The 14,962-nt window shown below is 47.3% G+C and overlaps 1 protein-coding gene across 1 annotated transcript; it reads right to left on the bottom strand.

Annotated features, from left to right (window-relative positions):
• Window positions 1-9,580: 9,580 nt before the first annotated feature.
• Window positions 9,581-14,047, bottom strand: LOC144121303 (uncharacterized). Its single transcript, XM_077654450.1, has 2 exons — window positions 13,616-14,047; window positions 9,581-9,810 (listed from the first exon to the last, which is right to left on the bottom strand). Exons 1-2 carry the CDS (start codon window positions 13,995-13,997, stop codon window positions 9,581-9,583), a joined length of 612 nt encoding a protein of 203 aa, XP_077510576.1. The 5' UTR covers window positions 13,998-14,047.
• Window positions 14,048-14,962: the final 915 nt, after the last annotated feature.

Here is a 14,962-nt window from a genome sequence, read left to right as displayed (position 1 = left end):
TGTCTCGTGTCCCGTTCTTGTTGCGCTGTGAGCACAAATGCTGACAATGAGTCTTAGAGAAGTTCGAACACATTCGGTGAAAGAACATTCAACGTCGTAGCTGCAATTTAATCACACAACTGCATTACAGCAAGGCGGTGACCGCTTATGGCTTATGGAGGTTTAACGTCCCAGAGCGATTAGGGCTATGACGGACGCCGTAATGAAGGGCTATAGAAATTTCGACCACCTGGGGTTCTTAACGTGCACTGACATCGCACAGTACGCGGGCTTCACCCGGCCGCTGCGGTCGAATTGAGATGGAGGCGAAATTCTACAGGCCCGTGTATTGTGTGATTTCAGTGCACGTTAAATAACCCCAGGCGGTCGAGATTTCCGGAGACCTTTACTACGGCTTTCCTCATAGCCTTAGTAGGTTTGGGACGTTACAACCAATAAACCAAAGCCTAAACCAAACCAGTACACGGGCCGCTGGAATCTGAGCACTATCAAAATTCGACCGCCACAGCCGGGATCGAACCCGTATCTTCCGGGTCAGCAGCCGAGCGCCATAACCTCTGAGCCACCGCAACGGTGCGCGTCGATCGTTGCGTTTCTAAGTTGTGTTTACGATGATGTCCGTAACGCCTCCGGTCAGTGTTTTAGTTCGGGCGGCTCTTTCTTTATTGGCAGTTTTCAAACACCTTGAAAGCAAGCACTGCTGTTGGCGGCCAATTTTACGACTACCTAAGCAGAATTTGCACAGCCTAGTACAACTACCAGGTCTAGAGCCATCCCACCGGCATAATTTTGCCCACCATTTCTTACTTTCTCTACTGAAGCAAAACATAGCACATCATCAATTCGTTATTTGTGTTAATTATTTTTTACTGGATCTTCCCAATCTTCAAGCCCGAATGAGCAATAAACATCCTGTGAAACGAAATCCCTGCATTCATTTCTGTATACAACTCCGTTGCAGTAGACTCCCACTAGTGCTTGATAGATTAGATGTGTTTTTGTTAGGTAAACGTTTCTAGTGGTTTGTGAGCAAAATGGTCAATAGCATTGGCTTCCAAGCGACAAAAAAGTTGCTTTGTTGATGTGCTGCGAAATTGGCGTTTCCAGATAATTCGCTTCAAAGTGAAAAAAGAGCTTCATTATCACATTACACACAACAAACGCAGGTAAGCGGTGTAGACCATTTCGCAAAGTAAAGAGGCCACCGGCCAGCCTCAGATAACCATTGTACATCGACCTGGTAAACATCCAGCCACCTGAAAATGACGGCTCTGGAAATCCTGCAACAATTTACAAGCATCACATATTGGATATTTTCAGTGCACGAAGACCCTGCAGCTTGCTCCAAACAAATGTGCTGACGATTCAATTGCCGACAGCGACAGTTTTGAAGAACAAGAACTCTTGTACACCGAGAGCCCTACGTCAGCCGTATTTGCAAGAATTCAGCGCCATGATGGTCAACTCGCATAATGGATCATTCCAGCACAACTTATTCAGCGTTGAGTCTGTCATACGAGCAATGGGTAACTCAAAAGGTCATTGCCGTATGTGTTATGATTTGCGGTTTGCGAATATGGCTGTGATAGTTCAGCCGTCCCGCAGCTCTGCTCCGTACGCCGCTGTGCTGTTCTGTCGTCGTGCTGTTCTTTCCCTGCGCTCTTCTGTCGTCGTTTTGTTTTGTCGCTGTGCTGTTCTGTCGCTGTGCCGTTTTGTCCGGCGTTCCGTTTTGACGCCTGCTGTTTTTTCCCTGCAGTGTTTTGTCGCCATGCATGCTGTTTTTTTTTCCTGCGCTATTTTGTTGCTGCGCTGTTTTTCCCTCCGCTATTTGGTCGCTGCGCTGTTTTTGTGCGCTGTTTTGTCGTGTGCTGTTCTTTCATGGCACCATTACCCGGCACCTGCACCAAATGTAAGGTGGGGTTTATTCTGAAAAGCTTCTTAACGGGAGCAGGGCAACAGCAGTCCGAGGTGAGCTGGTCCAGCCAGGAGCGTGCACCAGGTGATGGCCATGCGGCTCGCGTGTATGCCCGTCGTCTTCCTTACACAAGGAACACCGGTGCCACACTGTCTGCATGCAACGCATATCTTGAAATCTAAACACTTTGGCAGTTTTGTCTGTCTGGTTGGGTTTGAATACTTATAGCAAACTCTGCACATCTCCAACCAAAAACTTTACTTGAAACCCAACATTTCGAAGACGGATCGGCTGCCTCATCAGGGGTGACTGCGGGGCAGTAACTAGCGTCTTTAAGTATGCATAGAGGGGAGGAGGAGGTCAAAATATTCATAGCTTTGATGCGAAAGGCGTAGGGGAGGGGTTAGGACCAGCGGTTACGGCTTTGATTTATGCTGTCGCACTGTGTGGAGGCGGTAAATGACGACTTTTCTTTTAGTGGCAGAGCGAAGTCCGTGGGGACAGGCTTCATTTTGTATGATTTATGTTGTTCGGGGCAGTTCGGATGTGCCAGGATTCGACGAAATGAGCATCCTTGGAACCGAGACTATTTACCAGAAAATGCTCCTACTCGAATCCGCTTAGGATCGACCGTGGAGCTGCAAGCGCGTAATCCGCTTTCACGATTTCATGCAAGCCATTGGAACTATCTCGCAGTGCCTTTATTTTTATGAAGCACTAATCTATCCTTAGAGTCCTATTCTCGTTTGAATAATTTTTGGCCACTCCTGCCATTTCTTCCATACGCTCTTTCCCAGAGATGACCTAGAATTCTTCCCTTGTCCAATATTGCCCCTTCTGCCCTTTCTCCTGAGATCTTAGACACAATGCGTGGATGTGGTCATGTGGGGAATATTTTCATCTGAAGTTCTGGGGCAATGCTAATTCATATAGACGACTGGAAACTACCAAAACTGTTTTTTTATGTCTGTGCACTCCGGGATAGAAAAAAACGGTAAGGTAAGCATTGCTTACTACCAAACATATTGGGCGTACTGTCGTTGATAAAAGTAACCAAGCAACGTGGTTTTTTCTTATCCGCGTAGAGGAGCAATCGTGACACCCCTTAAGTTTTAAACATGCGTAAGGGCAGGTGAACATTTGTCGTCACCTTTCGTGATGTTCTGGTTTTAGGACTGTCACAGAGGGTCCAAAATGTGGCTGAAATACAAATTTCGTTGCTTGATTACTGAGAAAAGACCGGAGCTGGCTTGTCCGCATTGAAAACCAAAGGGTTTCCTGGAGTGTTTCTGCCGATGGAAGAGCATGGTGGAACTTTATGGCAACATTAATGACAGGACAGCATCTGGGAGCAGCAAAGCTTGATAACATTTATCAAGACGAACTTGCCCCCTTTTGAAGCGAATGCAGCCGTATTTATGTCTTTTTCTTTTCAGTAAGGCATTGGATACTCCCTGGCCGCACCTTTTCACAAGAGGAAAAATGAAGCAACTTGCTTGAATCCCATGCCAGTATACTTGTATGCAAACAAGTTCCAATTTTCCTCCAGCTCCATTCTCGATACTCCAATTAAAACCCATCGCGGCTTTCTGACACACGTCTCAGGGCCTCTTCTTGAATATCCGTCGGCAACATTGCTTCTGCACGCAAAATAACGTCGTGCTTTGGCTGCCTTGCCAGTATGCGGTGTCGGGTGTTGCCGATCTTTTTTCAATAGCTCTGTGTTCCAGACATTGGCCCAATGCTAACGGCGCCCGCCTGATTAAGCATGCATTTTATTCCCCATACACGGAGAGCGCCGCAACGGCTTCTTGTAAACAAGAATTCGTTCAACAAAAGTTTCTAAGATTTTTAGATGCCAAGGACCTAAAGCTTGCTTTAAAAACACACCTCGAGAGACCCTTCTTATGTTTGGACCGTATTTTCCGGCTAGTGAATGAATTTGCCAAAGTGAACGCATTTCTCGAGACCTAGTAAGCAGCGTTAATTTCGTTCATTATAAAGGAAACACCTTTTCGTAGTCAACCCTTCGGACAGAGCACGGTTTTAGCTGATCGAAAAAAAAAATCGGCCTTAATAAAGAAAGCCTCAAAAACAATGAAGCACATGAGACTCAAAAAAGAAAAAAGAAAGATGAAAATGAAGGGCAGGCGTGGAGGACCGTGCAAAAGTGTTCATCCAGTGTCGCACATACCCGATCGTCTTACATGAGTGCTACTGCGGCCGGGATATTTCCGGGCAAGGTGTTCCGCTGACCCACCCAAAGGCTTGTTACGCCGGAAACCGCTCATGCGTTTATTGTACGTAGCAGCCAAACGCGCAGAAGGAGGCGGCGCTTTAGTAAATTTGCCGTCTATGAACCAGAGCTCTGGGGATCTGCATTCTCCTGGACGGTGTGCAAAAGCTTTGCGATATTAAGTTTGGCGCAGATGCCTGGCCATTCAATGGCTTCGCTGAGGCGACTTATAGAACGCACAGTTAATACCCTCCTTCGAGGGTAACACTTGTGACAACAGTGCTTTTGTGATCTCATATACAGAGAGCAAACGGCGCGTACTGACAAGGGCGCCGACATGCGCGTGCTGCGAAGCAGCCCTTTTTGACGTGTTAAAGCCCAAATGCTAAGCAATAACGTCACGCAGCATTGTTCAAAGGGCGCAGCGACGTCTGTAGCGCGAGCCATCAGCCCGAACTCACCACTAGAGAGCAGCAGAAAGCTGAATTTTCAAAAGTTAATTTGAAATTAGAGTTGTCAGCAGTCAGGTGGTCATTGTTAAATAGCACTGAACGACTTCTATACTTTAAAGAAGCCCCTGACAACAGCACGGTTTGGTTCACAGCCTGCCTTGTTTATTTTCAAACTGCTTTCGTAGAATTGTTTGCGAAGGCAGTGTATAAACGTAGCTTTTTGACGTTATACAAATCACTGTACAAAGAGTATTGCTGCAGAAAGAAAAATTTAGTATTGTTCGAACTTAAATTTCCGCACAAGTGGGTGGAGAAATCCCGTGGAGCGACTAATAAATCGGAAATTTCGCGTTTGGCACCAAGATAATTTTGAAGTACGAAGCTTCGCTAAGGCAATTCAGTCAATTTTCGTGGTTATCGGCACAGTCAACAGCTTTCACACCTTGTTGCTGCTTGCTTCAGAGAAACAAAGCAAATAAAATGCATGAGCGCATTGCAATACAACAAGTTTTCTACGTGTTTATTAAATGCCGTTGCGTCACCATTTATAAGTCTTGTGACATCTGATAGCCAAAAACGTCACATTTAATTAAGTACATTTCCTATTAATACACATGAATTTGAACAGAAAATAAAAGGTTGCGGAAAACAAAATACTCCAAAGTACCGCCTTCACCATACGTGCGGTACGCAGTGGCCCGGAAGCGGGAGCGACCTGCGTAAAAGATAATGATTGCATGAGAAGAAACTATAAAGCAAAATAACACTAGGAAATCTCTTCCTTGGAAGCCGATTGCAAGAATTTCAGTTCTTTCATGGCCGTAGCTTCTTGCCAACATGTTTCTGGCCTGCAGAAATAGTGCAGCGATGAATGGCTGAAGCACATTTATACACATCCTGATACGCGCCTCCCGTTGCCATGGTGGAACAGTGTTCATGGTATTCGGCTGCTGACCCGAATGACGGTGGCTCAGTCCCGGACGCGTCGGCCGCATTCGATGGAGACGAAATGCTAGAGGCTCATGTACTGTGCGATGTGAGTGCATCGGAAAGTAGCCCATGTGGTCTAAATTATCCGCAGCCCTATACTATGCTGTTCCTCATAGCCTGAGTCACATTGGAACACTATACCCCAAAAAGCCCGAACCCCGCGTTTGTATTACTCAAACAACATTCGCTTTTCAACTCCCTGGAGCGCTACACTACGTCCGTCACCAGATTATTCTACAACTGAGTTCTGCGGGACTACTGCGGGTGCAATGACCTAGAGTTCCCGGCATGTTCGTCCTAAACCATGAAAGTCAGCGACGGCTGTTAGGTTTACGCGTGAGGAACGCGATGCTGTGCTTGAGGAAAGTATACGCGCCGTCTTCGCCAGGGCCAGTTCGGTTCGATCCCCAGTGCCACTGGGTACCCACCTGTCTTCTAATGGCTACAAAATTTCCGCCCGCTTGGTGCTCCGCTCTTTTGGGGTGAAGTGCTTGGGAGTAGTGTCCTTGACTAAATCGTTGCCATGACGGGGCAGTTTTCCTTCTGCCGCCAAACATCCCTAAATCCCGCATCTGCGGAAAAAGCCCACTTGAAACCGCAGCGAAGGTGTTCTCGCATTCAGGAGGTGCTCTGCTAGATCCCTGCGCCTCCGGTCACCCACCGGTTTTCTAATGAGCACCAGGTTCCCCTTGGCTGATGCTCGAGTTAGAGTGAAATGCTTGGGAAACGGGCCTTTGACTCCACCTTGGGCAGATGGCATGAAATCTTCTACGCTGTTCCACCTTCGCCACGAAGTGCAGAGAGCTATACTTATGGCCTTACGATAATGTTCCATCACAGGGGAAATTTGGTCGGCTGATACCGCTACTAATACCAGAGAAATCCCCGCTTGAGCTCAAATCATACATGTCGATAGCTTTGGCAAGTTTTGCGTGAAAAATAATGAAACGAATGGTTTATGGTTTATGTTTATGAGGGTTTAACGTCCCAATGCAATTCAGGCCATGAGGGACGTCGTAGTGAAGGGCTCCAGAAATTTCGATCACCTGGGGATCTTTAACGTGCACTGACATCGCACAGTACACGGGTACCATACCAACCATAACTTCCTGCTGTCTCCAACAGCAAGGTCTGAGCAGTTCAGCCGAGAAGTGTGTGTTAGTGGCAATTAGACGCAAATGTACGACTGAATATCCGCTAACTATCGACAGCCATAGCATTGCCTAATGAGCTTATCGTTTTTTAGGGGTTGTCATAGACAGAAATCTGCCATGGAGTCAGCGTTGCACCTATTTAAAGAGAAGGCTAATCTCTGTCGCTCCCCTCATCAGCTTTCTGACAGGAAAATCATAGGACTCCTCGGTTCATTCAAAGCTGCTCGTTTACAGAGCACATTTCTTGGGATTTATGCGCTGTGGTACACCCCTGGTTTCGAACACATGCAACAAGAATTTCCGTGCCCTCCACACTGTACAAGGTCAGGCTCTTCGCACATGCCTGGGCCTTGAATTGCTCTCGAAAGCGAAGCGCTGCCGATTCATTTACGTCATTCAACAAGGATTCCACAGCATCACCTTGTTTTAGTGCCACTACAGAGCCTACAGGCAGCATTTTCAAAGGTAACAGCCGCCCACCAGTCGTCAATCCCATCACAGTTCACCCGGGCCGCACGGCCTTCTTCTGCGTGGTGGTGTCTGCGGGAGCTATGTTTCCGACTCACAGTTGAGCGAATAGCGCAGAAATCGAACTTATTGACGCCAGTCCCTAAAACTTTGGCGGTATACTTACTCCATGCCGAATATAGTAACATCACACATGTATATACAGATGGCTCGGTCTCATATACTAATTTAGCTTGCGCCGTGGTCATTCCTGAGATACAGGACAGTATTAACCAGCTACCTTCCTATCTACCATGACAGAATTGGCCGCTCTTCGTGTGGCTGTGCAGTACATCAATGCACAAATGCCCAAAAATAAGCTGTGCTCTGAGATTTTAAAGCTTCCCTACAATGTCTCGGTTCTGCTTTATGTGATGGCGATCACGAGCAACTTATGGCGGAGATAAAACGTCTTCAAGCCCAGGCACTCGAAGTGGGTGATGACATCATCTTCCAGGGGCTACCTGGACACAGTGGCATCGTAGGAAACGACTCACCTGCCGCTGCTGTTCGACATTCTCCGGATACCATCTGAGAAGAGCCGACGCAGCGAGACATTTGCGAGTGCTTGGCCGAAATAAGATTTTAGACTTATGGTCTACCCCTGCACACTCGGCATGCCGTTTGAAACGCCTCGACCCGTTACTTCTATTCAATTATCCGTCCGCCCTCCGCCGCTTCTATTCTACGCTCTTATATCGCCTGTGGCTGGGAGTGGAGTTTAGAAATGCCTACTCCTACTGAATATCAAGGGGAGACTCTTCTGAGTGGGAGAACTGCGGGTGCGAAAAAACAATTAGGACCATACTTTATGAGGGCTACTTAGATGCTCGGCCCTCTACTGAAGCCAAAATTCTGGGTCCGTGGACTAAACCTTTATTGCAGAGGACAACTGTGAAGGCGCATTTTAAGTTCTTGAAAAACTCAGGGCTGAGTTCAAGGCTTAACCTCCCAGTGTGTGCACTGTGTACCCTGTTAGTAACGGCGTACGGACCCATGAAAAAGTGATCTCCTTTTCCTTTCTTCTCTCCTTTTTCTATCTCTCCCTCTATTCCTCTTACAACGTGTAGGGTAGCCTACTGGGCATCGCCAGTTAACCTATCTGCCTCCGCGTTCATCTTTCTCTCTCACAGACAGTCCCCATACTCAATGCCATTCGGCAATCTTATTCGGCATTAGGAGAAACCGAAATGCAAAAATTCCGATTTGCATTGGTCTGGAAGCTTTCTTATATTAACCTTAAAATCTGGAGACCATCAGCGTTCAGTATATGTTGTCAACTCTTGATTGCAGACTTCCTGACTCAATGCTAAAAAACAGTATTTGTGAGGACGACACCTAATAAGGCTGTTGAACCTTCATACTGAGGCAGCAAACGCGAAAGAGGCCCTCATTTACAAAAATCTATCGCCGCCTTGGCGATATGCTTGCCTTAATTCTAACCGGCATATTGTACTTAATTTTTCTATTGCAGCTCAAGCGACGATATTCTGGAAATTTACACACCGTTCGCGAAGTTAAACAACACACTTACATATACTTGCACTTTAACAGACCATTACAGGCCCATACGGGACCCTAGATTGAAAGTAAACGCGATTCAGCATACATTACACTATAAGACGGAATGCAACCCACGAGAGCACAAAATGTGTTCCTCATGGTTCATGCTTTTCGGCACTTCAGAACGCGTGAGAAGGAAATACCTGCTTCATACTCTCTCTGCCCCTGCTCCCTCATAGCTTCTGAAAATGTGCCAGCCAAAGGTACTAAAGGGGCAGCAGTGAAGAAAAGCGAGGAGCGCTCCGCAGAAAGCCACAGTGAGGACGAAGTACAATTAACACCTGCTACTAGAGAAAAGGAAGCAAGCAAGCCTCATTCTACCGAGCCCCTAAGCGTAAAATATAATTCAATTTTCTATACTACTGCTTATAACTAACACTGACGCCTAAAACGGCAGCATAAAGGCGGTTAACATCTCAAGTAAAATACGTTCTAATGTGAAAAATACTATAGCTATTAGCATTAAAGTCAGACAAAAAGAACTCGAAGCCTTCGCCGTCGGATATTCAAACGACGAGAATACGAATACGACAGTCGAAGCTGCGGGGCACAACGTGTCGTTGAAGTCGCCTATTCAAACCTTGGGTGAAATGCAGCGCATGAGTCTGGCGTTTGTGCAACTGTTAGCAAAATGTGAGGGAGCCACTAGTGCTGATGAGCTGCCAGACATTTTGTAAGAGTTGTTAGGTGTTTTTTCTTGTAATTTTGTGGCTGCAAGTTTAAGGTCGATATCAGAAGTGTGCAGGCGCATGCGAGATGCCACTCATACTGGTGGGTGCGGAAAAGCAGCCGAGATCGCCGTGCGCCGAGTCCCGCGGGCCCTCTCCGCCACTACCTCCTCACTGAGGCACTGCCAGCACCCTCGCAGTCGTGGCGGTGATAGAGGCGGTGCACGGCCCAGCAGACAATGCCTTCCGCGAAGGGGGATACGCGGGCGGCCCAAGACAGACGTCGCGGTCCACGTGTGCCGGGGAGCAGAGCCTGGGCCGTTGGCTGCAACAGACACGTTAATAGACGGCGTCCACTAAAGCATTTCCGAAAAGAATTGCAAAGCAGTGTCGGTATACCTGACTATGTCGTTCCAAGAACAGATTGCTTACTAATTACGCGCAGAAAAAAAGAGGTCTATGCAGTCACACTTTTATTTGTGAGGAAAGTCCTAGTGAACAAAATATTGAAAGTGGTAGAGTAGAGGTAAGAATAGCCATTAAAAGTTGCACATTACCCTTAACCGCGCTAAGAGGTGAATTTAGCTAACCATGACACCTTGTTGTTGGGCGTAGAACAAACGGCGGCAGCATTCTGTGCCTTTCGCCATAGCAGAAGAAACGGAGTGCCAAGGTTTAACACGCTCGCAAGAAGATTCCGGACAACCTACCCGTACTGGTCGGATGTTCTGTTGTAAATCAGGCAATGTGATGCGCAAATGAACTTTGCCGATATATCACAAATCAGTTCAACACTATTAAATGATTGTTAACACATCGTAGCCATCGCCATGCACATCCTTTTCCTGATGAACGATTAAATGTTTATCGCTTATCAGTTATTGTTTCTCAGTTCATAACTGATCGATTTCACTGTCATAGTTTTTTTCTAGCACACTACCTAATTACAATTTATAATCTCTAACGTCATACAAAATCACTCGTTTTAGGCGATATTTCTGGGCTATGCCATGGTTTTCATGCCCGAAATTTAGAGCGTCAATGTTTATGGGTATACAAAACTTTCTACCGCCACGTTTGAATGACAGTAAATTTTTTCTGTTACTCACATTCCTAGTCTAGTTCTCCGATGGAATACGCAGCGCTGCCTATAATTCCCTCCACTTCAAATATCAACAGCCCCTGACTCTTCTTATATATGTACACGACGTGCTGCAGCTGTGCCGCTAACCCCTGAAAACCTTACAGACGGCTCCGTCGCTTTTTCATCTGGACGCATGTCGGCATCATCCCGATTAGCATCAGGGTGGACACAGGAAGATAAGCATTTGCCAAAATAATCTGCATGCTTTGTCTTACAGCATTCCGAGAGAGCTGAACAGAAGGCCCTTTGTTATGGGCACATATAGGAGTGTCTGAGTTCTCTCGCGCAGATGAAAGTAGCCGGCAACTGATCGTGAGCAATTCACCTTGAGCAAGTCACCGTGAGAGCCACCAAAAGTGAAAGTTCATATCTGAATGCCAAAAGCGTCAAGGATCCTTCACAAAACCACTCAACGTTGATATTTGAATAAGAACATACAGGACATCCCAAAAAAAGGTAAGCTGGGATTTCTGGAAGAAGGAGCGTACGACAAGAGTGACAAAAACTGAATTTGGAGCGGCTTGGCCTACTTTTCATCGGGTTTTCAATGTTGTCTAAGCAATTCAATAGTTATGAACAATTAGCTGACTTGTGAGCTTCTGGCTTCAGGGAAGTTGCAAATCCTTCAATAGCAAATGCATGAAGATCTTGCAAAAAGGAACACATTGAGACAGATCTCTGTTTAAAGAAGTTTGTTAAAAGGAGGCGCATTACAAAAACTGCCAGCCAACAGCAGCGCTCACTTAAGCGCTCTAGGATAACTGAATCATTTGAAGAAAAATAGTTGCCCAAAATTGGCCTTGGAGTTCGCCGTACCCGCAGATTTCAAATGTCAGGGGTTCGATCCCCTACTAATTAACACAATTATTTAGCGCAACTCTATTCAGTTATTTTTTTAGTCATGCTGCCACCTTGTAATCACCAGTTGTCTAATATTTTCATGACTTTGAAACCCGCCGCTTCACGCGAGATTAGGCACCTTTTCGACCAATCTGGAATTTTCGCTGGGATTTGTGCAGAACGGGACCCCTAAAGCGGTCGCTTTACAAAACCCACGACGTAAAAAAATTACCATGCCAAACCAGCACTTTTGTACGCACTTTAATATGACTAAATGTTTTTAAAATAAAAGAGTTGCCCCCTATCGGCCTTGGTGCTTGCCGTGGTCACAAGATATACTCCAGCAACTACTGATGCGTCGTGCAAAGCGGGCAACAGTCATTTTTAAAGCAACCAAGCTGCGAACATCAGCAAGCATTCCTCGAAACAGTAGGACTGCAGTTGTCTTTGCGTAGAAAGTTATAATTGTCAACGTTTGCCCAGGCGCTAGTTTTTGTGCGTGCTGGTGTGCGCCTGCGTGTTTGTGTGCCAGCGTTCGTGTGTGTGTGTGTGTGTGTGTGTGTGTGTGTGTGTGTGTGTGTGTGTGTGTGCGTGTGTATATGTGTATGTGTGTTTGTGTGTGTGTTTGTGTGCGTGCGTGAGTGTGTTCGTGTGTGCATGCGTGTGTGTAAGCGTAATGTGCGTCTTTTTGTGCGTGTGCGTCCGTGCGTGTGTGTGCGGTTTTGCGCTTGTACTGTGAGCATACGTGTATGTGCGTTTGTGTGCGTACATGAGTGTATGTGTGCATGTGTGTGCCTGCGCGCGAGTATGTGTGTGTGTGTGTGCTTTGTGTGCGTCTGTGTGTGCGTGTTTGAGCGTATGTGTGCGTTTGTGTGCGTGCGTCTGTGCGCGTGCGTCTCTGCGTGCGCGCGTTCGAGTGTGTGTGGGTGCGTGCGTGTGAAGCCTCCACGCCACGGAAAAATGCGACAACGCAGCATCACAACAAAATGCGACGGTGGAAACAAATTTAAAAACGCCATAGGACACGACCATTCTAAAAGAAAAATTAAAAAACTAAATTTGACATCAATCCTACTAGAGCAGATTTTTCACAGCATTGCATCATCACGCGTATGTTTATTGTTACACAGCGATTGCAGAATCAGAGTCGGCAGCACGAAACTGCATTTCACTGAAATCTCTAAACTATTCCGAGTGCCTCGCAGAGCAATCACAAAGTGACTGCCCTTTAATGTTAGATATATCATGATGCTTGAGATTATGTCACCACCAAAATATTTGAAGAAATCGAGTGAGTTTCGATCCTGGTTTCATTCCATAATATTTGGCGGTGGTTTAACTACTGTGAACCTGGTTACAGAGTGAAAGCTGTGGTGTACCGGGCAACTAGAGGCCGCTTGGCGTCTGTTACTTTGAGTGCGTTCCGGACAATGGATAGGTAGTGTGCACTCTGGCAGGTGTCAATTAAATTAATGATTGATCGCGATATGTTGCATACCAAGTGAACGCTGTTGACTATTGCTGCATTGCCGCGTGTTTTCCACAAAATTGTCAGAGTTAACGCATGCATTCCACATCTCTCTCTCACCATGCAGCGCCACGTATCTGAAAGCTCGATTGAGGCGTCCGCTGACCCAGGGAGCCAGTTATGTGTCCTTGTTTTCCACAAAATACTTTGGAGCCCAGAAGGTTGTCGACGTCAACGCCAAAGAACACAGTGAACAGCGACGGCCTATAGCCTTATTGCCGCGTCTCTGCCAAAACATCGTCAATGCCAACGCATGCAGCGCGCATCTTTACTACCGCCACGTAGCTCAAAGCGCTACTGAGGCGTCCACACTTCCAGGCCGTCAGTTATGCGCCTTTCTTTTGATAACCGATAAAGTGAATCGCAGTAGTCGCAATCGCTACAGACTAAGTCTGTAGCGAATGCAAGGCTAAGACTCAAGCGCTGCAACACGAGCGCGGCGACAGCGGCAGCACAGCGCAGCTGGAGCGCAGTGATGTCATGGAGGTCACGTGATGCAGCTCGGTAGCGGCAGCCCCTCTCTTGACCTCCTCTCCCGCTCCTCTGTTCGAGGCCGTATGAAACACAAGCCGAACAAGCTACCGAAGGCAGTAGTAAAGCTTTCGCTTTAAAACTCACCGGTTAAGCCTTCGTTGTCAAAGCACCACGGTAGAAGATGGATCACATGCTGACGCCTCGGCCCGGCAGGGTGCTCTCCCGTACAGCAGCCTCGGCGGACATCGACGTGGAGCTCGGCAGCAGCGGCCGGCACCACCTCCCCGTCCTCCGTGTTTGCTATCGCAGGGTCGGACCGAGAGAAGGCCGCGGTAGAGCTCGAAGACGGGTGGCCGGCAAGTGACCGCTTTGCCGAGTCCACGTTGCGACCGCAGTCTTCTGGATAGGAGCCCTGTGCTCGCTCGGCGGCACCACGCGAACACGGAGGAGTCGGGAAGCGCGGTGAAGCAGGCGACGATCCGACTGAAGGACCAAACGGAGCAGACTTCAAAGATGCACTGTCCATGGCTGCGTGTCGCGAAAAAAGGAACGCTCGTCGTAGTGCCTACGTTCGAATCGCGGAATGCTGAATGGGGATGGCGCAACACGTGCGCTCGAGCGATTTTGCTTGTTTCTCTGCCTCTTTTTCGTGGCGCTTTACACAAGGTGCAACTCTGGACGGAATTAGCGGCGCTCAAACGAGCAAATTCTTAAGAAAGAGACGGGCCTACGGCAGAGAACAGTGTAAAACAGTGAAGGTATTTTTACCGGGTTTCTAAATAGAACACCGGCCTGTTTCATGAAGGTGCCATCGTGCACATAACAGCAGCTCAGAAAGCTCTACCGGAAACAGATACGCGCAGGAATCGTACTTTTTCTAAGTTTATTGCTGTCGTTAAAAGAATATTGTTTTGCCCTCGAAGATATGTCGCATACATAAGAAGGTAGAATTTTTCCTCTGGAGAAGACTTAAATCCGCATTTGATTGCGAAGTAAGAGAGAACACGAAAATAGCTTTCAATAAGCTAAAACTCGTCCGCACACACATCACACCGCAACAGGCCGGTACACAGCGGTGAGTGCTGCAGGTCAGAGAATGGCAGGGAGGTCCACCAGGGTCACATCGCGGTTGGCTAGGCTGCTGTGGGCAAGCACGAAAGCAGAAAAAAGTATTTAATATAATGGTTGTTGCGGATATCGGAAAATTCAGTGACAGTTGTGGGTCGTCGTACAACAACGTAATCCGTAGCTCGCAAATTTCGCCTTGAAGTTCTACTGCTCACATTGGCGCCTTGCCCTACACACGTGCGGAAAACGCCTAACATCGTTTCCGCTTAGAGTTGTTCACTGATTCGGTCGCGCAGTAATATTTGCCAGCCGTCAAGGTTAGCTTTGTTGCAACACCGATTGCCTGATATAGGCCGTGGTCCCGAGTTCAATCCTCGGGCCAGGACGAATTTTTCTCCAACTGCGAATCTTTTGTGAAAGCTT

The sequence above is a fragment of the Amblyomma americanum genome, chromosome 1 (genome assembly GCF_052857255.1).
Source record: "Amblyomma americanum isolate KBUSLIRL-KWMA chromosome 1, ASM5285725v1, whole genome shotgun sequence".
Taxonomy (NCBI): domain Eukaryota; kingdom Metazoa; phylum Arthropoda; class Arachnida; order Ixodida; family Ixodidae; genus Amblyomma; species Amblyomma americanum.
This window is presented reverse-complemented; position numbering and strand designations above follow the sequence as displayed.